Consider the following 23,619-nt stretch of genomic DNA (forward strand, 5'->3'; position numbering starts at 1 on the left):
AAAAACTTCCTAATGTTTGTGCGAAATTTACCCTTAACAAGTTTCCAACTGTGTCCCCGTGTTCTTGATGAACTCATTTTAAAATACAAGTCTCGATCCACTATACTAATTCCCTTCATAATTTTAAACACTTCAATCATGTCATCTCTTAATCTTCTTGTGCTTAAACTGTAAAGGCTCAGCTCTTTTAATCTTTCCTCATAATTCAACCCCTGTAGACCTGGAATCAGCCTAGTCGCCCTTCTCTGGACCTTTTCTAGCGCTGCTATGTCACTTTTGTAGCCTGGAGACCAAAACTGCACACAGTACTCAAGATGAGGCCTCACCAGTGCATTATAAAGGTTGAGCATAACCTCCTTGGACTTGTACTCCACAGATCATGCTATATAACCTAACATTCTGTTAGCCTTCTTAATGGCTTCTGAACACTGTCAGGAAGTTGATAGCTTGGAGTCCACTATGACTCCTAAATCCTTCTCATAAGGTGTACTCTTGATTTTCCACCCCATTGTGTATTCAAACCTAATATTTTTACTTCCTATGTGTAATACTTTACATTTACTGACATTAAATTTCATCTGCCACAAATCTGCCCAAGCCTGTATGCTATCCAAGTCCTTCTGTAATGATATAACGGATTCCAAATTATCTGCTAATCCACCTATCTTGGTATCATCTGCAAACTTAACCAGCTTGTTACTTATATTCCTATCTAAATCATTTATATATATTAAAAATAGCAGCGCCCTAGCACTGACCCCTGTGGAACACCACTCTTAACATCGGCCAGTTCTGATGAGGTTCCTGCACCATCACCCTCTGCTTCCTGTGTCTGAGCCAATTCTGCACCCATCTAAAAACATCACCCTGAATTCCCACTTCTTTTAACTTGATGCCCAACCTCTCATGTGGCACCTTATCAAATGCTTTCTGAAAGTCAGATAAATAATATCATAAGCTCCACTTTGATTGTATCCTTTTGTTGCCTCCTCATAGAATTCCAGCATGTTAGTAAAACAAGACCTCCCTCTTCTGAACCCATGCTGACTGTTCAGAATAACTCCTGTCCTTGCCATGTGTTGCTCAATCTTATCCTTAATTCCTTCCATTAATTTTCCTGTGATGCATGTTAGGCTTACTGGCCTATAGTTGCTTGGATCTGCCCTGTCACCCTTTTTATATAACGGGATGATATTTGCCATTTTCCAGTCCTTCGGAATCTCTCCAGTGAGCAGTGACTTCCTAAAAATATGTGTCAAGGGTTTATATATGTACTCACTAGCCTCCTTAAGAACACGAGGATAAATATTATCTGGGCCTGGTGATTTGTTTGATTTCATCTTATTTAATCTGAGCAGCACTTCTCCCTCTACAATTTCCAAATCCCTCAGTACCTCCTTAGTAGTTGTGTTTACCTCTGGGAGGTTATCCACTTGCTCACTTGTAAACACCTCAGAAAAATGTAAGTTTAGGGCATCTGCTATTTCATTGTCTGTATCTTTTAATTCCCCTTTTCTATTACTGATGAACTTGACCTCCTCCTTAACTGTTCTTTTACTACTAAAATACTGAAAGGTCTTTTGCCTTATCTGCTATATTCCTCTCCAACTGCCTTTTAGCCTCCCTGATATCCTTCTTAATGGTTGCTCTCATGTTCTCATATGCTCTACGATTCACTCTGCAGTCATTAGTCTTATATGCCTTATACAGCAGTTTTTTCCTTTGCAACTTCTTTTTTAAAACTTTATTAATCCATCGTGGAGTTTTTTTTAGTTTCCTATTAATTCCAAATTTAGGTATGTATCTGTCCTGCATTACATGTAAAACATTTTTAAACCTGTTCCACTGCACATCGACTGTCTCCACATTTAAAAGCTTATCCCAGTCTATCCTACTTGAACTTTGTCGCATCTGCTCAAAATTAGCCCTTCCAAAGTTCAACTTAACAACATTTATCTTAAGGCTATGAACTGGAGTTGATATGAATGGCAGATTGACAATTATTAAATGAATAAACATAAACCTTTGATACTAAGCCTAAAAATCAAAACATGGAGTATTTGTAGTTTGTGAGTATTTCATTCATTATTATTGCTGTGCATTTCAATTTGTTTACATCACTGAAGTGTTTTTTTTTTTTTCCTTTATGATTTGGTTTTAAACTCAGAATATGTAGCATACTAAACAAATTAATTTAGGATTGCTCATTTATTTTTTATAATGTGGGCTGCTCGGACAGTGCAACATCTAACTGACATTGATGGTGCAAAAAAAATTGATCCAGCAGTTAACATAGTGCAATGCTTTTTTCCCCCACTGAAAAAAAAAGTATTTTAAGAAAAATACCCTGTTAAAAAGCCATTCCTTTTAACTGAAATCAAGTAAAATGTAATCTGTTCCCCAGGTCAGGGGTGAGGAGAGTGGATGAAATACAGGGCAACTACACTGCCTTTCAGTACATCTAAAATCAAACAAATGACTAAATAAATAGGCAAAATTAGCTTTACTATCAAAAAAGAACACTGCTAGGAAAAAAAAACCCTACAAACAGTAAATAATTATTTTAAAATCTACATTCATGGCCAAAATTATCGGCACCCCTGGAATTTTCTCAGAAAATGCACCATTTCTTCCAGAAAATTGCTACAATTACAAATGTTTTGGTATACACGTTTGTTTCCTTTATGTGCACTGGAACAACACACAAAAAAAACAGCCAAATCTGACATCATTTCACAGAAAACTCAAAAACCGGGCTGGATAAAATTGCACACCCTTTAGAAAAAATAACTGAAATCAAGCGCTTCCTATAACCATCAACAAGCTTGTTACACCTCTCAACTGGAATTTCCAACCACTCTTCTTTTGCAAACTGCTCAAGTTCTCTCAGATTTGAAGGGCGCCTTCTCCCAACAGCAATTTTGAGATCTCTCCATAAGTGTTCAATCGGATTTAGATCCGGACTCATTGCTGGCCACTTCAGAACTCTCCAGCGCTTTGTCTTCAACCATTTCTGGGTGCTTTTAGAGGTATATTTGGGGTCATTGTCCTGCTGGAACACCCATGACCTCTGACGCAGACCCAGCTTTCTGACACTGGGCCATACATTGTGCCCCAGTATCTTTTGGTAGTCCTTCAGATTTCATGATGCCTTGCACACATCAAGGCATCCAGTGCCAGAGGCAGCAAAACACCCCCAAAACATCTTAGAACCTCCACCATGTTTGACTGTAGGTACTGTATTCTTTTCTTCGTAGGCCTCATTCCATTTTCTGTAAACAGTAGAATTATGAGCTTTACCAAAAAGCTCTACCTTGGTCTCATCTGTCCACAAGACGTTCGCCCAGAAGGATTTTGGCTTCCTCAAGTACATTTTGGCAAACTCCAGTCTGGCCTTATGTTTCTGTGTCAGCAGTGGGGTCCTCCTGGCTCTCCTGCCATAGCGTTTCATTTCGTTCAGATGTCGATGGATAGTTCGAGCTGACACTGTTGCACCCTGAGTCTGCAGAACAGCTTGAATATGTTTTGAAGTTGATTGGGGCTGTTTATTCACCATTCGGACTATCCTTCGTTGCAGTCTTTTATAAGTTTTTCTCTTCCGTCTACGTCCAGGGAGATTAGCTACAGTGCCATGTGTTGTGAACTTCTTGATTATGTTGGGCACAGTGGACAAAGGAACATGAAGATCTCTGGAGATGGACTTGTAGCCTTGAGAATGTTGATATTTTTCCACAATTTTTGTTCTCAAGTCCTCAGACAATTCTCTGCTCTTCTTTCTTTTCTCCATGCTTAGTGTGGCACACTCAGACACATAACAGAAAGGCTGAGTCAACTTTTCTCCATTTTAACTGGCTTCAGGTGTGATTGCTATATTGCCAGCACCTGTTTCTTGCCACTGGTGAGTTCAAACGGGCATCATTTGCTTGAAATAAAACAATTTACCCACAATTTTGAAAAGGTGCCAATAATTTTGTCCGGCCCATTTTTGGAGTTCTGTGTGACATGATGTCAGATTTGGCTTTTTTTCTCTGTTTTTTTGTGTTGTTCCAATGCACATAAAGGAAATAAACATATGTATACCAAAACATTTGTAATTGCAACAATTTTCTGGGAGAAATGGTGCATTTTCTGGGACAATTCCAGGGGTGCCGATAATTTCGGCCATGATTGTATGGCATAATAGTAAAGACATAAAACAAAGACTTAAAACAGTTTAAAAACTTTCAAACAATGATTTTTTTCACTTAAAAGTGAATGCTGGAAAATGCAGTGATATCTAGGAATCTAAAAAGTAAACACAGAAAGGCACAGGTGGTAAAGAACATTTGAGGTACTTTGCACCTGCACTGACATCTTGGGCTTACTTCACATATTAGACATAAAATAACAAACCAGACTATTTCTAGATTTCAAGATATCCTAGGTTTTCAGTTCTGTTCTGATTTTTTGTTTGCTTTAAAAGTTTCATGATTAGTTTAGGCTCTTTAAATCATGAAGAAAATGCATTGACTGATCAAACTTGTTTTACGCTTGACGCAAAATGCAACTGACTTATTCATTTTTGCAATATGAATGCAGTATCCATCTCCTCCTATTATTAAAGTATTTTCTTTCTTTTTTAACTTGCTAAAACTGCAATGAATATGCTATAGACTTTATAGTTTTGATTTACTCTAGAAACACCAAACCTAATAGTGAAACAAGTCAAAGAAAAGAATGTCAAATACATTTAAATCAATTGATCATTTTTTGTTTTCTGCAGTAGATACACTGACATTTTATACAGTAAAACAAAAATCTTTTATATCAAATAAAAAGTTCTCCAAGTAAACGGAGCCTTTGCAGAAACAATCCTGATTAGGAAGAAGGGATTATTTTCTCTTTTCCCAAATAAAACAAATTTTAGTTAAGGGCATGAGTAAAATCAAGAAAAGAAAGAACTGAAATATGTTCACAATAAAATTCAAATTACATAATCCTTCAGATACCTGTGTGGGTTCTCTTCATTTCCCCGATCTCCTCTATGTCTGATCATTTTGTAGTGACCAACGGACATTGGAGGTCGTACTATTTTCATTCCAGACAGCCGAACCCTGAAGTTAAAAGTTAAAGAATTAATAAAGCTAGTATCAGACACTGAAATAAGTGATGAATGGCCAAAGTCAGCATACTTAAATAACATTTATCTCAGCCAGAACTTGCTATTATTTGCAAAAATTAATTCACATTAACCCAGCAACATTCTTCAGCTCCACCTGGGGAGTTCCCAGGCAATCCAAAGTCTGTCGAGAGATACAGTCTCTCTAGAATGTCGCATTTCTTTCTTTCCTGTATCTTCTCCCAGACAGGCCTGATGCACCTAGGTGCTTAAGGCCCATCCAAGCTATATTGACTGGCTGCCCTTTACCTGGAGAAGCTGCATATTCAATTCCAAAGTGCTGTATGTATCACAGAATTCCTTCTGTTATTACAGAAAATATAATAATGCTGCTCAAAAATCATATTTTTATTATTTGTACTCTTTATCTTAATAGTTTGGTTGCATGAGCTTATGTGAAGATGGGAATAAGACAGACTGATAATAAGAAAGCTTTGCCTGAGGACCTCTCTCTTACTTTTCTTCCAACTGTTGCAAAACAGTTTACATTGCATACTGTATGTCTGCTAGCCAATCTCAATTACTCCTACCATCTCTTATGATAAAACCCTAAGATACTTACCTTCTCCACCTAACGTAGGTGTTGTCACTTGCTGTAAGACTTGTAAGCCACTCTCATCAGGAGAACCCATGACCTTTAATTTTGTAGGTTTAATTATCATCCTAAACATAAGCCTCTCAGCTGTAAACTACTCATTGAACATTGCAGATTACAGTTTGAAACCCAGAGAATATAATTACCTGCTATCAGGTGAAATCTTAAGGTTTGGCTGGGACTTTTATTTCTAGGTCTATGCAAACAGGAACCTCAGAGAATACAGGGCACAAGTTTAGGATTGTCCCATTACTGCAGAAATGGACCCAATCCCAATCAGTGTTTTTGGCAGTGCCTCCTCAGAGGAGGTAATAGCCACCAGGCTTAGTAGTTCCTCAAACTCCTTCTTTAACCCCTTGATAACACCCCCACTTGGGTTTAACAGTTCTTAACATATCTTTATTAAGAACTGTATGTGTTACATCTCTTTTACAGTATTTGTGTACTTGAATGGTTTGACTGATCCTCTATGAAGTCACATGAAAATTGTTTCTCATTGCTTCAAACTCCTCTCTCATACATGCATTTGGCCACTGTTGCAGATGCCGTGCTTTTGGTTTGCCTGTACATCTTCTTCATATCCAGAGATGTGCCTTCTAATAGTCAATGAAATATCTTTTTCTTCAACTTGTCTGGTTTCATTATTACTGGTATACAACATTGATTTTGTGTTTCCCTCATTACAGGAAGTAATAATTCTGTGGTCACAGCTCTATCAAGCAAACCTCAACTAATGAGGTCTTAAACTTGGTCAGTTCAGACTCTATGTCCCCAACAGTTCTCAAGATGGAGAAAAAGCTGTTTTGGGCTTCAGACCAGAGATCATCCAGGTCTATCTAGCAGACGCTCGTCTGTTAGTTGTAATGAGATCACCACTAAATGGTGAACAGCTATCTGTGTCACAAATACACTCTGTTTCCATGAGAGAACACCTGTAAGCTGTAACCAACCTTCCACATTAATGGTGTGTATTATATATTGTGACAGACGGCCTTGGCAATTACCTGGTCAGGACCCCAATGGAATGGAAGGACCAGGAGAGACAGCATTGCTGAGGCAATACCTCCCCTGGAAAGCTAGATGGCAGCCCTCCTGGGTGGCTGTGGCAACATGGATTCCCGCAGGGCATGCAGGGAGCTGGAGTTTGGTGCAGCCCTGTTGCCAGGGAGCTGCAGAGCCATTCAATGGATTTTCACCACACCTGGGATTAATTGCAGGTAATCCTCATTAACCACCTGGAGCACTCCCAGGTACTAAATAAAAAGACCCACCTCACTTCATTCAGAGAGCCAGAGTTGGGAGGAGGTGGACAAGGCTTGCCGGTAGATGGAGTGGAGGCAGAGGAAGAAGGAGGAAAGGAAAAGGACTGTGCTATATATCGGCACTTTGGACTGTACTGTGGGGAGCGAGAGAAAAGCGTTTCCAGAGTGTAAATAAAATGTGTGCTGTGTGACATACTCATGTCTCTGCCTGTCTGTGTCGGGTTAGGGCGACTGTATGTGCCCCAGTGGTCCCAATATATAAACAAATGTCAATTCAATTAAGTTTATTGATTCATTCATTGGCAGTATTATATGTCCTGTGACCCTGTATTCTTGATTATTACATTTGTCCTGCAGCATGCATCTAATATATTACACATACATTGAACTTATTAATTTCTGCTGCTACCACCAGTCTCGTACTTTATCTGGAATTGTATTTGTAGTCATTTGGTTTTTAAGGTGTATTGTGACAATACATGGAAATGATATATTGTATTGAGCAATAGACTAACAAACATTCATTTATATATGTGTTTGTGATGTTAGGGTCCATGAAAGGCACTATATAAACTAAGATCTGACTAAACCACTTACTACAACATTTAAGCAAAAGGCAATTCATTTTGCTGCAATCATAACAGACACATATATTAAAATATACTGTAGTAGAGCTCAAGCCTTGCAATGTAGGACGACTCTGCATTATTTTCTAAGTTCTTGGTATTTGTTTACACTGTTAACTCTGGTGCACAGTTCTGACTCACCATTGATTTGTGCTTGTGTATTAACTACAATGTGCATTTATTGAAATGTGAAAAACTAATCTGCTAGAGAAACCGGGAAACCTTTTTTTTTTAGTAATTACTGAGCACTACTTTCCCTTGCTTTGTCCATTTGCTTTATTTCCACTGAAAACATGGTATTGACCAAGAAAAGATAAAACTGCTGAACAGGCACGAGGAGTAAAAAATTAGCGACAATATCCAATTATCCATTTTCAACACTTTTTTCATTCCAATTTAAGGAGACAGAAGGCAAGAGTCTGTGCTGGAAGTATATGAGGCTGGGCAAGAACCAATCAAGCAAGCAGTTCCCATGCAGATTTTTGAGATGTGAGAGAAAGACCAGGAAAACAGAGAGAGAGAGAGAAAAAAAAATGTGCAAAGTTCACTGAAATTACTCAAGCTAAGATTTCAAACCAGTCTACTGGAGTTGAGAGGCATCAACACCAACTATGGTGCTACCATGCCACCCTTGATGAATTAAATTGATTTAAAGTAAAGCTGTTTTATTTGATGACCTAACAAGTTTAATTCACAGAACTACTCATCAGAATTAAATAATCCTGTTCACTGGGAATAAATGACATTGCCACCACCTAGAAAAAAAATCCATGACACTGTTATTTTTAAGGCCATTCCACCATCCTATATTATCTTATAACCAGCAATAAATTTACTATAAATAAGAAAATCCAGACATCTTCAGCAAAAAATGTTATTTTAGCAATGACATTTTAAGAGTTAACTGTATATATTTTGTTTAATGTTTACATAAAAATTGTTGTAGGCAGGATGACAAATGTGACTAAAACTGTTAACAGGTTTTTGTTTTTTTTTTTGTAATCTAAATATAACGCACAGTGAGAAAGAGGTGAGAAACACTGGTCTGCTTCAATTTGTTTATAAATCACATTTTCTAGTTGGACAGTAGATGTGAGGTGGAGTTGTTTTTATTTAGTTCCTTTTCACTCTCTCTCTTTCTAGGAGTGACAGTCAATAAAAAGAATGAATTATAATAACTGGGAGAACTCTGCAAATGATGAACGTTCAGAAACTGCCTAAAGACAAACACATTAAGACTTGTATTACTGGGAAACAAACAATAAATATACATGAGCATTGGTTATTGAATACAATTCCTTTAAAATAACTGAAATCCAGAGATGAAGCATCTAACCATACATCCAGACCTCTATAAAAACTAAGGGGAATTCACAATAGGAAAGTATTTAGCTACTCTTCTATTAAAATTTGCTATGTATAAGGTCTCTACGGGTTCCATCTCTATCTCACCTGAGACATCAGTGTTCCAGAAGGCTGAATGAAGATTAAGAGACAAATGCAGAAATAAAAACAAAGAAAGCAGAGGTAATGTCAAAATAAAAAGGAAAAAAATGTTAAGAAGGAAACAGATGCCACAAATAAATTAATAATTTATGCAAATATTATTCATTACAGGGCTTGAAAAGATAATAAACTACCTTGTATGTGTTTTTGGTGAGTTACTTAAAGCACCTTGAAAATTTTGTTAGAGATCTATCTTTGTAAAACATTTTTTAATCATAAAGAATTATTTTCTCCTTTTCTGAAGAATCATGTTACTGAAAAATACTTAAGTAAATATTTTTGTACATATTTTATTAAAGTACAGTATGTATTTTAAGGAAATTAACAATATTATGCTAACTTACATGCCCTGTGCTGTGCTGAGAGCATGCTTTATGCAAATGATAGACAGAGGAGAATTAATTGACAGCCACGTGATTAGCACCTCAACCAATAGGATGGGCAGATGAGTGAAGACGGGGTGGTGTCCTGGACAGGAAAAAAGAGACGTGATCATGTTATGAAATGTAAAGGGAAAGTTCAACGAAGTTCATGGAAGCTGCAAAGCCCCATTTGAAGTACTGAAAACTACAAGGGGTCCAACCCCATCTCCCACTCATTGATTGTGGCACTTAAAACATTAAGAGAGAACGTCCTCAAGTGGTCTTCAATTGCGGTGCTTCAGAATTCGAGTGAGGCCCACCGGCTCTTCAGTCAAGGCAATTGAATACACCAGCATTGGTCTAAGATAGTGGTGTTTATATTTCTAATGTGGAAACCACAGCAACTGTATGGCAACATTCAAAGCTATTGCTCTGTGCTCCACAGTTTTCACGTTAATACATCAGTGTAACACATAAGGTACTGGCACTTATGTAAATTCACTTCAAGCACTGCTTTGAAAACACATTTGCATCTGCAGACTTCAAAGGGAGACTATATACAACTGACACAAAAAGAATTATTGTACTTGAATGAATGACAAAGAAATGAAAATTGTATACATCTAATAATGACAATGATATATACTCAAAAGTCACATTATTCCTACTGATTACCAGTCTCAATTCAAAAGAATAGACCTGTAAAATTGTGATTTACAATGACCATCAACAAAGTCGCTAGGAAAAACAGAAAAGAGCAGGAACTGATCCAGTGTAATTGGTCCAGTGGCCTTTGAGTAATGCTTTGATGCCTTTATCAAAACTGACCTTCAACATACATAATTAATTCAACATAAATAATTACTTTTTTTTTGTTTTTCCAATTGGAGCACAGGCAGGTGAAGTGACTTGCTCATGGTCATACAGTGTCACTAGTAAGATCTGAACCCACAACCTCAGGGTTTGAAGTCTTAGGTCCAGATCTTTAAGCATTACACCACATAATTGTATACATTGGATAAAAAAAATGCAAAAATGTTAGAAAACTTCGCTAGTTACATAGTACTTCGGAAACACCAATGGCATTATAACTGACACCTATTACACCTATTGCTTTACATAATTTTCCAAGTGAAGCCAGGTAGTAAAGCCAGGTAACATAGCTAGTATGTCATAAAATTAAAAATAAATATTGCCAATAGCTTTACTAACAGAAAACTGATTAAAATGTTTGAAATTTGGCCAGTATTATCAAAAGACTGATTCTCTAGATGAGTTGGCTGGTATAATAATGAATGCCAGAAATGTGTGCAGTGGTGAAGTGTGTCAAAGTCTGCTACATATGCAGCCCAGCTAAAGACGAAACCGTACCAAAAGCAAAGGTACATTGTGAGAAATAATTTAAACTAATAACATCTCAGTGACATATGATGCATTCACAATCAAAACATAATCAAAATAAGCCTACTAGGAATTCTAAGTCAAGACAAACAAGTCCATACCTATTACAGCAAGCTGCACTACAAATCGACGACCTAAGCAACACAATCACAGTATTTTAGCTAGGTAACCTCATCTACACTAACAAAAATAGGAAGTAGTCTCCCCTAGACTTTCTCATATACTCAGATATGGGGATGGATATTTGAGGAGTAAACCACAAGACAATGATTATATTTTTATATTATGTAAATTAAAGAACCATCAACAACAAATCAAATCAAATTAATAATATATTGAACAATTGTTACAAGTGTAACAGATTCAGATCCCTATTAAAAGACACTGCAGCTGTATGAATAAAAGGTAAAGTACCATTTCTGGTTAACAGAAATAGCCCAAAAGTTGATAGAAATCTATGTTTTGTACCTAATACTTGTATGCAAAATTTGGTTGACCTAAGGGAAAGTGTACTGAAGTTATCGTGTTTACATACACACACACTTCCAAAAATGGTATTTTCAGACTCAGGGAGGTCTAAAACGTCGAGATTCATAACAATCTCGAAATGGAATTTTTGGACGATTAAAATACTTCCCCCTATACTTCGTATACGATAAACTAAAAACACTACAGTTAAAAAAAAAAAAAAAGTTATCTTACCCATTTGTCAATAAAACTGCAGTTCTCTTGATATACATTTCTATGAAGTGCAGAAAGCAGAAATTCATGGTCCTTATCTGCAGGTACTTAAACCAAAAGGTATAGTGTTTTATATTATGTGCATTTACTATGGACCTTATTCTGGCTTTGATTAACAAAAAGCTGCTGGCTTAAAATAAGTCTTCTTCCTAAAAGTGATACTTTAGAAATCAGTAAAAGCAAACCTGGACCAGTTTGACAATAGTAAAATCATCAGGTGCTCCCAAATGTGGATCACTACAAATCCTAAAGAGATGCAAACTCTGTTTTTGCCCTTTGTGTAAAGAGCAAAATAGAGCAGTTGTTCATGCTCATGAATCCAAGGCCTGCTGTAAATGAGTATTACTTATACCTTCACATTTAACTTCACCCTCTATGGCAAAATACTCTTTCAGGCTATCCTGTGAACTCCAATCACAACACAAAAGTAACAGAGGACCTTTTATACAACTGATGACCTTGAAATCACCCCAACCCCAGATTGTAACACAAACTTAAGTTCTGGTCTCTGTATGGGGAACAAAATACCAGTATTTTGTCAGATGAACCAAAGGAGACCATGTGTCACCTAACTAAGGATTCTGGCATGGAAACAAAGTATAATCTAATCCAGGGGGTTCCTCAATCACTGTCCTGGAGGGCCACAGTGGCTGCAGGGTCTGCTCCAACGCAATTGCTTAATAAGAAGCACTTATTGCTCAAGTAACACTTCTGCTTCACTTTAGTTGTCTTGCTTGTTAAGATTTTTAACCCTTATTGCTTAATTTAGTCTTCAACAGCTGTATTCTCCTTGCTCCTAATTAGCAATAACATGCAAATGACAAAAGAGACTAGCATTTCTCCATTTAGCTTGTTACAATTCATGCCGTGTGTATTTATCATGCAGTATTGTGTTTAATTAAATACTTGGAAGGAAAGTGAAAAGAAAAAAGTGAAGAACTGAAAATTACTCATCCATTTTAGCCTTCAGATCAATTGGATGATATCCTAAGGAAGGGAGAGTAAAATCTAGGATATGAGAATTACCTGACATAGCAGAGTTAAAGCACTAACAAGCCATGACATTAAACCATTGAGAAGAATTGCTTTCTAATTAAGCAAACCGATTAGAACAAAAATCTGCTGCCACTGTGGCCCTCCAGAACTGTGATTGAGGACCCCTGATCTAATCTAACTATCTAAACTTAATACTACTGCTGCATTTAGCCAGGTACTTTAATGAGACTTAAATGTAGAAAAACAAAAGTCAATTCAGATAGAAACATCCACCCTGATATGAAAATTGCACAACAAACAAAGAAACAAATTAAAACCAGGACTGTAGAAATTACCTGTTCACTGACAAAATAATAATTAGTTTTGATTAATGACAAGTGTTCAAAATCCCAGTACAAAACTAAAAAGGGCAAGACAGTGCAACGAAGGGGCAAGGCACATCAAGCCTTGTATCTAGGAAATAATACATAAGTAAAAAGTTGAAGTTCAAAGAAGAAATGTACAGTTAACTGTTTGCAGTGTGAACAGTGGAATGTCAGGTGTTTGTGTAGATTAATTTTGCGAGAAGATGGATTTCCTAGATACATCCACATGGATTTAAAAAAAACAACAACAGTAACAACAGGAAAGAGATCCTACAACTGAAAGTAGTCTACTACTAATGCACCTTGTTTTATGATTTAGGCTGTAATCAGCATTAACCTCTCCTTCATTGCCTTCTTTCATGTCTGTATTGGTGACCAACAACAAGGTTATACTGACTAGAAACAATAAATGTTAAGAAAGATTTAAAAGTAGTCTTAAGATGTCAGTTTTTTGTTTTTTCTTTTTTTAAATTCTGACACTTTTCGTTCAATGCACTAACAGAAGTCATAGATTGGTTATGCAGGAAGCAGGACACAATTTATATCTGCACACTGGCATCACTTAACCATATTTAACACATCCTGCTCTACTTTTCCTTCACACTTTCTTTATCTACTCTTCACATCAGTGCAGAACAGGGCATACTTAGACATTTTACTCAAAGAGAGATTATTACGAGCAAGACATGCATACAGTATACTATTGTAATTGTTATTTTCTTATTTAACATCAAAAAACAAGCACAAATACACACAGTCACAATTGCTATATAAAGTAGTAAAAAGTGGGTCTTTTGAGTAATTGCCCCCACAAGAAAAATTTAAAGTCAAAAGGAGAAGAAAATAATCTTTAGAAAAAGTACTTCTACCTTCACACTTCGGGCCGGTTTATACTTCATGCTCAGAACGCGTACCTGCCCGCATCATGGCTGCCACGCGTTCATTTCACGCGTCCTCTGAGCAGGTCCTCAGAAATTAACGCGACGCGTGTGCGAGTTGCAGTACCAGCAAAAAGTCGGGGGGCGCAGTGTGCTAAAAGTCGGAATGTGACGTCAGAGTCTCTGTTTACTATCTACATGTTACAGCAAGCCTCTATGGAGATCCTTCGGTGATCAATAAGCGCGCTTTGCTGTTTGATGAATGGTTTAAAGTGGTGAAACAAAATGCCGACATACAGATGCATTTGTGGTGCTTTTATATTCAAGCGTCGCATATTCCCGATCATAATGACAAGATACATTTTAAAAGTCTCACATACCATCTTTTGTGCAGTCTATTTTTTTTTTTTTTTTTACTTTACCTGCTGTCAGGTCCAAGAAGCTCGTAGCGATTAAAAACTGGGATGACGTTTACAATGGTCTGTTTTAATAATAAAGTAAACTGCGAGGTTAAAGTGGACATTTCGAGATTAAAGTCGAAATTTCCACTTTAATCACAAAATACACGTTTTCACCGTGTCTTTTATTTTTTTCTCAGTGGCTCAAATACAGCGCTATACATTATGTTGCCGATGTGAAGTTGAAAAAAAATAGACGGCACAAAAGATGGTATGTGAGACTTTTAAAATGTATCGTGTTATTACGAACGGGAATATGCGATGCTTGAATGTAAAAGCACCACAAATGCATCTGTATGTCGGCATTTTGCTTCACCACATCGAAGCATCTATCCCGTAGGATCGGAATAGAGGCTTTCATGTTACATGTAGATAGTACCCGAACGTAATAACACGATACATTTTAAAAGTCTCACATACCATCTTTTGTGTCGTCTTTTTTATTTTTTTATTTTTGCAACTTAACAACAGAAACATAATGTATAGCGTTATACAGTATTTGAACCACTGAGAAAAAAATAAAGGACACGGTGAAAACGTGTATTTTGTGATTAAAGTAGAAATTTTGGCTTTAATCTCGAATTGTCCACTTTAACCTCGTAGTTTACTTTATCATTAAAGCAGACCGTCGTAAACATCATCCCAGTTTTTAATCGCTACGAGCTTCTTGGACCTGACAGCAGCGCAAAGCAGCAATAGATCGCCACACAGAACAAATTAAATGTATGATATTCCAACTCTCTGCACATTCAGAATCTTTAGATTGATACTTGATATCACTTTCATGATGAAATGCCTTAAAGTGTGTATGTTACATTTTACATATAATTTCGTTTAAAAAATGAATACTGTTAATTACACACATGGGGGTGTCACGGTGGTGGAGCGATAACACTGCTGTCTCGCAGGGAGTTAGGTTGCTGGTATTTCCTGCTTGTCTTCCACACTGTGCTCTGGTTTCCTTCCAACGATATGCAGATTTGGGGATCTGGTGCCGCTAAAATGACGCTAGTGTATGTGTGTGCTTGTATTCACCTTGCGATGAGCTGAGGCCTCGTCAAGGGACTGTTTCTCACTCGTGCCCAATGCTTGCTGGAATGGACACATCCCTGAATTGATGGATTTAATCAATAAACATCCTTTTCAGAGATATTGCGGTAAGGTGTCATCAGAATTTAATAGGTGTACTAGGCAATTCACAACACAGAGAAGCCGAACATGTTCTCACCGTGATAATATCTCGCACTGCCACCTGGTGGATTCCTCCAGATTTACGTAAAGTACACGCGCAAGTATGAACACTACAACGCTTGCGTAGCAGGGGCGTCCGCTGCAGCATGCGTCGCGTGAAGTATAACTCGTGCCTAATAGGTAACAATTTTATTACTAACTACAATATATGGTTATTAGCTTTACCAAATCATTTTTTTTAGTTTAACAACAAGACAAAAGAAAGTAAAGGATGCATAGTTTATAATATAATGGTAGTTAAAAACTTCAATCTTTGTATAGAATTTGTTAAGCTTGTCCAGACAGGTCAACACATTGCTAAGCTATAAAAAGCTAAATTACCTGGCAGCAATGTCATCATCTTCTCCCCCCCAGCCCCAGTATTCATTTGGAAAGCCATTCATCTTCAGGTACTGGTCAGGAGTAAGGGCAGAAACTCCACCAAAATACTGAGAGTACGGAAGCCTGACGAAGGTAAAATGGACAAATTGATTCTCCTGATACATCAGACCAGCACTGATTAAATCGGGTGTACTCTGTAGATACATATTTCATTTAACATTGAATTCTCCCATAACAGAAAAACATTTCCCTAAAGAAACAAGTAGTGTCTCTTGCAAAGTTTCTGCATCACACTCATAATTAAAAGCAAATACTTCAAGATAATAAGAGACAGGGCAAAAATCTGTTAAGTTGTATAATGTGAAGTGATATGGCATGACATCATGATAGTGCCTCATGATCGTCATGCAAGGTCTTTTGACAATAGCTGCTGATTTAAGATTTAAAACTATGTTACATTTTTATTAAAAACATTAACAAATGCAGTTCTGGTATTGTGACCAACAACATACATACCGGTATCCAAATTTGTCCATGGCCACAGAAACATGCTTAGGAGAGGTAGGGTCACACATATACAGATTTTTGTCATTTTCAGGAAGCAAGTCTACATCATGAAGAAACAGACAATCCCAGTCATCATCACGCAGAGCTTCACGTACTCCAACATTAAGTAACTTGGCACGGTTGAATGTAGAATTCCCAGCCTGAAATATGAAAGAAAAAAAAAAAAAAACACAATCCAGATTTTGTTGTAATAATCCTAAAACAGCCACTTATTAATTGTGTTGTTCTTTTCCACTGCTACAATAATGAGTTCTTTCTGCTTAATTATAGCCAGACCTGAATTAGTCTAAACAAATTATTCAAAAATTGATATGCTACTACTTTTGTGGCTGTTATTTGTTTAATATCATCTGTTTTCCAGTGTGCAAAATAATTAAAAAGAATGTGATCTAATCTGGAGACACCTGTTTTGCCCAATACTAATCATATTTTTATACTTCAAAATTACTTATGGGATGTATGCCAAATATTTATTCCAAGATTTTTGCATGCTTAAAAATGTAAAAATAATTAGTACTAATATATGAAATGAAATGTAATTTCTTTCAATGCATTAATTAATTATATATTAATGTTATGCAAGGCGATAATGAAAAGGGTATTTTAGAAATAAAGTATGTTGTTGTTTCAATCTCTGACAAGGTGTGGGATAAAATTATACTGTATACTATATATGTTTAGATGCAACTATAGCTTATTTAGTTAACTTATATTTGATGCATACTAAGTTAACCCTTAGTAAACCTGTAACAGTGAGGAAAGTGTTCAGATAATTTTATGTTTAACAAATGTACAAAAAATTGCTCACAAAAAGGCCAAGCTACAGTATATGCACAACTTTTGGCACATATTTTTACAACTGGACCACTGAAAATTTAAAAAAATGTGCAGCCACTAACCGAAAGATGATCCAAGGTATCATTATGTAGAAAGACCAAAGGGAGCTGGATAAACAATTGTTCTGTAAGCACACTATACTTTGCACTCATTTTTTTTCCATCATCACTATTTCAGAACATTTACAGGTTCTTAAAAACATAAGTCATTAAGGACAATGAACTGAATTGCCGTTACAAATAGAAAAATGAGGAAAAAAAAAACATCTACGAACAAATAAAATTTAAACATCATAGTTATCAATATACTAATGTCTACTCTCATATTATCCGCAGAATTCTGTCCACAAAAATAGCCATCAAAAGCCATTGTCATTTAATGATCTACAAATGTATGGGATCTGAATCCTTCTATATCTCTTTGTCCAGCATCTTGTAATATGCTTGTTAAATGAATTTCTTATATGGCAACAAAAAACCTTCTGTCTAAATTAGTGTAGTTCAATGTAATCCAGCACACATACCCAAGTGCAAAAATACTGTGTTTACAAAACGTTTCTGAATGACAAAAAGCCCCAGTATTACCCTAGTATCTATATTTTAGTGGTAAGTGTGCTGCAATGGACTTGTTTCCGCTTTGTGTGATAGATCCTGGATAGCATTCATGTTAATATTTATTTATAGCATGTTGTCAAGGTTGAGAACAATCTTGGAATATAAATATGTCACCAAAGCAGTTATAAAAATTTGCAGGTTCTCACCAACATGTACACGAGTATTTAAGCATTTAAGAAAAAGCCAAACAACCAATCTATTTTACAACATTTACAATTTTCACGTAGTACCCATTCATCACACTCTGGGCGTCTCATAAATAATTCCTTTGAACCTGCATAAGTTAACTTTACAAAAATAAATCTCTTTATTACTAGATACTTTTACAAAACTTTTTTTCATCAAATTCAGCACTAACACATACAATCTATAACAGCAACTACTTTGCCTAAGGATGAATTCACTGCAATTTACTAATGTCTTATAAAAGGCAGCTTTCCATTTTGCTCCCTGTGCTGTTGGAAAAGACTGCAGATCCCTATGACCATAAACTGTATAAGAAGTGAGATGATTAATTATTGGATGGATGGATTAGCACCCACTGTCTTAAAGAACATTTGAATACTATTCCATTGTTCTTTGGATAGTGATGAGAACATACACTGTAATTTATCTATTTGGATAACGTTTATTATGCATCAGACTTTGACAAATCTACTTTAACAGTAGTGTCAATTATCGATTATTGCAAAAATAATGCTCTCTAATGTCATTCACTTAATAGGGCAGGCTGAAATCAAGTGAAGTACATTAACAGACTTGCAAAATTAAAAAACGCAGCACTAACCTGGTGGATAATATAGATGCCATAGTGCAATTGCTGCCGCTGAAGAAAGGGATGCAAATGGTAGAGGAGAATGTTCAGGTGTGCCTGTCTGTTTCGGTAAGGAATGATGACAGCTGTGTGGTGACGTGGCTCACAGTCTGGTGGATGGTAACGACCTCCCAGAGCAACTAAGGGGTTCTTCTGCTGAATTTGAGAGACTGAATAAGCAGAAGAGAGCAGAACTGTGACTGGACCCACTGCAAAGAAGATAAAAATATGTGCAATTACACAAGATGAAAAACAGCTTTACTAGAAGTCCTGAAGAAAGATTAATTTTTACTGTTATTAGGTCAAGATCTACTTAAGGATGTTACAGTGAATTTATAAAATATTCAGAATTCTGAACTTTTTTCACATTGTGTTATGTTGCATTGTTATGCTAAAATCATTTAAATGAACCTTCCTCCACATCAAGTAACGTTCAATCCCCCAGAACAGGAAAGTGAACAAAGTATTTTAGAGATTTTTGCAAATTTATTAATAATGGACAATTGTAATTGTGTAACTATATAATAATTGGCATAAATATCATATTGTCAAAAGTATTCAAGACCCTTCACTCAGTACTTAGTTGAAGCATCTCTGGCAGCGATTATGGCCTGAAGTCTTCTTGGGTATGATGTGACAAGCATTGCAAACTTGGACTTGGGGCTTTACTGCCATTCGTTTCCCAGATAAAGATCTGTCAGGTTACATGAAGACTGTCAATAAAGAACTATTTTCAGGTCTCACCAGAGCTGTTCAAATGAGTTCAAGTTCAGACCGCGGCTGGGCAACTCAAGGGCATTGTGTTCGTCTTTGCTTTGAGCTTAACGTCATTGTAATGTGGAAAGGTAAAGCTTTGACCGAGCAGGAATTCCAAAGTGCTCCAGAGAAGATTTTCATTAAGGATATCTCTGTACTTTGCTCAATTCAGCTTTCTATCCTGTCTAGCCTCCCAGCCCAACAGCATGATGCTGCCACCACCGTGCTTCACCATTGAAATGGAATTGTACATGTTAACTGTTATTTTTTTATCCGCCCCATAAGGCGGATTACATGGTTATATAGAAGCTTTGCTGTGTTATCTAGTATAATATGCATTGCTGTTTACAATGATAAAGATGGTGTTGAATAGGAAATGAGCAGTGCTTGGTTTCCTCCAGACTGGACGCTAATCTTGCTTTCATCAGACCACAGAATGTTGTTTCCCAGAGACAGTCCTTTAGCTGCCTTTTTGCAAACACCAAATGAGCTTCCATGTGTCTTTTACTGAGAGGCATCTATATGGCCACTTTGTCATAAAGCCCACATCAGTGGAGTGTTACAGTGAAGGTTGTCCTTCTGCAAGTTTCTCCCACCTACACACAGGTTCTTGGGAGCACACCAGAGAATACCATCACCTCTCATCTCCTGGTCAGCTCTTTTACCATGACCTTTGTCCCATGATTCTTCAGTTTGGGCAGCTCTAGGAAAAACTGTGGTTGTTCCAAACATCTTTCACTTAAGAATTATAAAGAAAACTTTACTCTTGTGAAACTTTAATGCGGCAGGAATTTTTGTTGCTTTCACCAGATCTGTGCTTCAAACACAATCCTGTATGTAAGTTCTGCAGGCAATTCCTTATACACACACTGACCAGCAGGACTTTACATAGGTTTGCACCTTGCCTAATCATGTCCAATCAACTGAATTGACTACAAGTTGACTCCAAACAAAGTGTAGAAACGTCTCAGTGATAATCAATAGAATGGGGTGCACCTGGGCCAAACGTTCAGTGTTATAGCAAAGGTTCTGAATACATGCGTCAATGTCATTATGTCAGTTTTACATATTTTAGAAATTTGCAAAAATTTCCAAAATCCTGTTTTTGCTTTGTCATTCTGGACAAGTGTTGCTTGATGTGGGAAAAAATTACTTATTTTTGTTTAAGGCTGCAACATAAGATGTGAAAAACCGAACAGGTCTGAATACTTTCTGAATCCACTTTAAATCTAGCCCAGATTGTTTCCAGATTGTATTCAAAATAAACTACATGATCTATTGAAATGCACATTTTTTTTCAATTTACATTGATTTCATTTGGATTGAAAATAATTTTCTCATACAGAAAAGTGGAATAACATTTTCTGAAAGAAAACAAAAAAAAAACACTTTATTGGCCTCAGTAAATATTTACTACAGCTCTATTTTAATATGACAGAATGAACAGTGATGTGAGTTGCTTTAGTAGGCTTTTAGGAGAAAATATACATTTTTGTGAGGGCACACATAAAATTTGAGTCAGATATATAAAGCCATATGTTTTTTTTGTTTGGTTTAGATCAGGGTTCTCAAACTCCAGTCCTGGAGGGCTACAGTGGCTGCAGGTTTTCATTCCAACCCTTTTCTTAATTAGTGACCTATTTATGCTGGTGCTTAACATCTTTTGAATTAATTTTAATTGACTTGCTCTTGAAGACTCGAACCCCTCAATGGTTTCTTTTTCCTTAATTAGCAGCCAAACAATAGTGAGATACAAAATGATACAAAACATGACTAGCAAACTATGTCCATTATAGAATATTTGAAAATAAAGAAAAATGAAGGTCTCAGGAATGCTGATCTGCTCAGGTCCCCAAAACATTTTAACAGTGCTCTTAGAAAAGAGAAAAGCAACAATTTCAGGAATATCTGCTATTGCACAATGAGAGCAGCAACAAGCCATGGAATTAAAGGATGGGTTGAAAAAACAACAAGACTCTGCGCCTATTTAAGCAACTGCTTGGAGTGAAATTGGTTGGAGTTTCAGGCCCTGGCTTTGTGGGTCTTCTGTTAGTGTACTCACTTCACATTTCATTTTTGTTTGGGTGCCATTTAAGAAAAGAAATGAAGCAATTCAGAGGAACAATTAAGGAATTCAGGGGAACAAATCTTAAAAAACAAGTCAATTAAAATTAATTCAAAAGAAGTTAAATAGCAGCAAAAACTGGTCACTAGTTAAGAAAAGGGTTAAAATGAAAACCTGCAGCCACTGCGGCTCTCTAGGACTGGAGTTTGAGAACCCTGGTTTAGATCATATCATATATTAATTTAAAAAAAAAAAAACAGCAGCTCAATGGTACGTGATAGGGTCCTTCAACTCACCATAGAAAAAAGACAAATCATCTATTTTTGAGAAGTTAGGTAAAATTTTAGTTTAGGTACTGCAAAAATGTATCTATTACTCATATGTGGTTATATAACAAAACCTTAAAAGCTTCTTTTGCTCTTAATAACTCATGCAAAGCATCAGTAAAGCAGTTATTCATCTCTGTGCAATGAAGCCTACTAAAATAAGTTATCTTTGGAATGGTCAGAGGTGGCTTAGGTGAGACATATTGCTCTAGACCAGAGTTTCCAAAACTTGGTCCTGTGCACCCTAACTAACTGCAGGTTTTTGTTCCAACCAGATCCCTAATCAGTGACAACACCCGATAGCACTGATCTCATTTAATTAGTTGGCATTATTTTTCTTTTATTCTACATTCAGAAAAGCAGAGCAGCATGATTTTTACATTTATAAGACATTTAGAAATATTTCTGCTTTTGCTATAGATTTAAATGCTTAACTCTCTTTTGTTGATTTCATTATATTTTGCCCATTCTCTCTGCAGTTTTTCCCCTTTGTTGTATCTTATTAATGACAATTAAAAATGAGCAGAGCAGACATGCTGGCAAACAACACTGAATAATCAAAGGCTGCAACTACTTTAGCATCAGACCCACTAATTTGTAAATAACGGATTAATTAAACAATTAGAACACCTAGAAAAGTAGAATGGAAATCAAGATGAAAATATTGTTAAAAAAAAACAAAAAAAAAAAAAAAACATTATTCACATATATATAATATATATTATACATATATACATATATATTATATATACATATATATACATATATATATACATACATATACATACATATATACATATACACATTGTAATGGATGGCCGGCCATTTATCCCGGCCAATACCCCAAGCCAGGTGGAGCCCTCCTTGCAGCGTGGAGGTCCCCAGAAGACCAACAGGGCATCATGGACATTGGAGTTTTATGCAAAGCCCTGCTGGATTCCGTGGGGGCCACAGGAGGGAGCTGCAGGGAGGACCGAGGGCTTCTTCGTGCCCTGTGACCCGGAGGTTCGTCACAGGAAGAGCGACGGACTTCCGGGTTGAAGAAAGGGACTATTTACCCTGACCCGGAAGGAAAAGGACTTGTGGACTATTGGGCAGAAACACTTCCGGGTCAGGGATTATAAAAGGACTATGGGAACTCCCAGACAACGAGCTGAGCTGGGTGGAAGGGTGGCAACGCGTCTGGGAGCTGGAGGATTGATTTATTGTTTATTATTGTGTAGTATTGTAATTATATGAGTATTGTGGAGAAGAGTGTGCTTTGTGCACTGTGGGAGAAAAATAAAGTCAACTTGAGGACTTTTACCTGGTGTCTGGAGTCGTGGACAGGGGTTCAAGGGAGCGAGAGCGCCCCCTATCATTCACAACATATATATATACATATACACACACATATACATATATATATATATATATATATATATATATATATATATATATATATATATATATATACATATACATATATATATATTTTTTTACCAAACTTAGTTTTCTAATTTCAATATTGTTCCCAAAACACATAATAACACATCACCAGGAGTCCAATTAAAAAAAAGAAGCTGGTTGGAACAAAAACCTGTAGCAACAAGGGGGCCACAGGGCCGAGGTTGGGAAACACTGCTCTAGACATTACATACTTCAGTGTAAGACCTGTGAATACTTCATAGTCACAAGTAATTTTCCAGGGTATCATAGACTCTTAATATGCCAAACTGCA

At 36.6% G+C, this 23,619-nt stretch overlaps 1 protein-coding gene across 4 annotated transcripts in view; it reads right to left on the reverse strand.

The window, feature by feature from the left end:
* The window catches only part of b4galt3 (UDP-Gal:betaGlcNAc beta 1,4- galactosyltransferase, polypeptide 3), an 86,471-nt gene that overhangs the window by 14,119 nt on the left and 48,733 nt on the right, over positions 1-23,619 (reverse strand). For all 4 annotated transcript variants that reach the window (XM_039775412.1, XM_039775413.1, XM_039775415.1 and 1 more), the window contains exons 4-7: positions 18,726-18,961; positions 16,437-16,627; positions 15,921-16,043; positions 4,989-5,093 (exon numbers count right to left, since the gene is read on the reverse strand). In XM_039775412.1, coding sequence (XP_039631346.1) covers positions 4,989-5,093; positions 15,921-16,043; positions 16,437-16,627; positions 18,726-18,961 — 655 coding nt within the window. The remainder of the gene's footprint in view (positions 1-4,988; positions 5,094-15,920; positions 16,044-16,436; positions 16,628-18,725; positions 18,962-23,619) is intronic.

This window comes from Polypterus senegalus, chromosome 13 (genome assembly GCF_016835505.1).
Source record: "Polypterus senegalus isolate Bchr_013 chromosome 13, ASM1683550v1, whole genome shotgun sequence".
NCBI classification, from domain to species: domain Eukaryota; kingdom Metazoa; phylum Chordata; class Cladistia; order Polypteriformes; family Polypteridae; genus Polypterus; species Polypterus senegalus.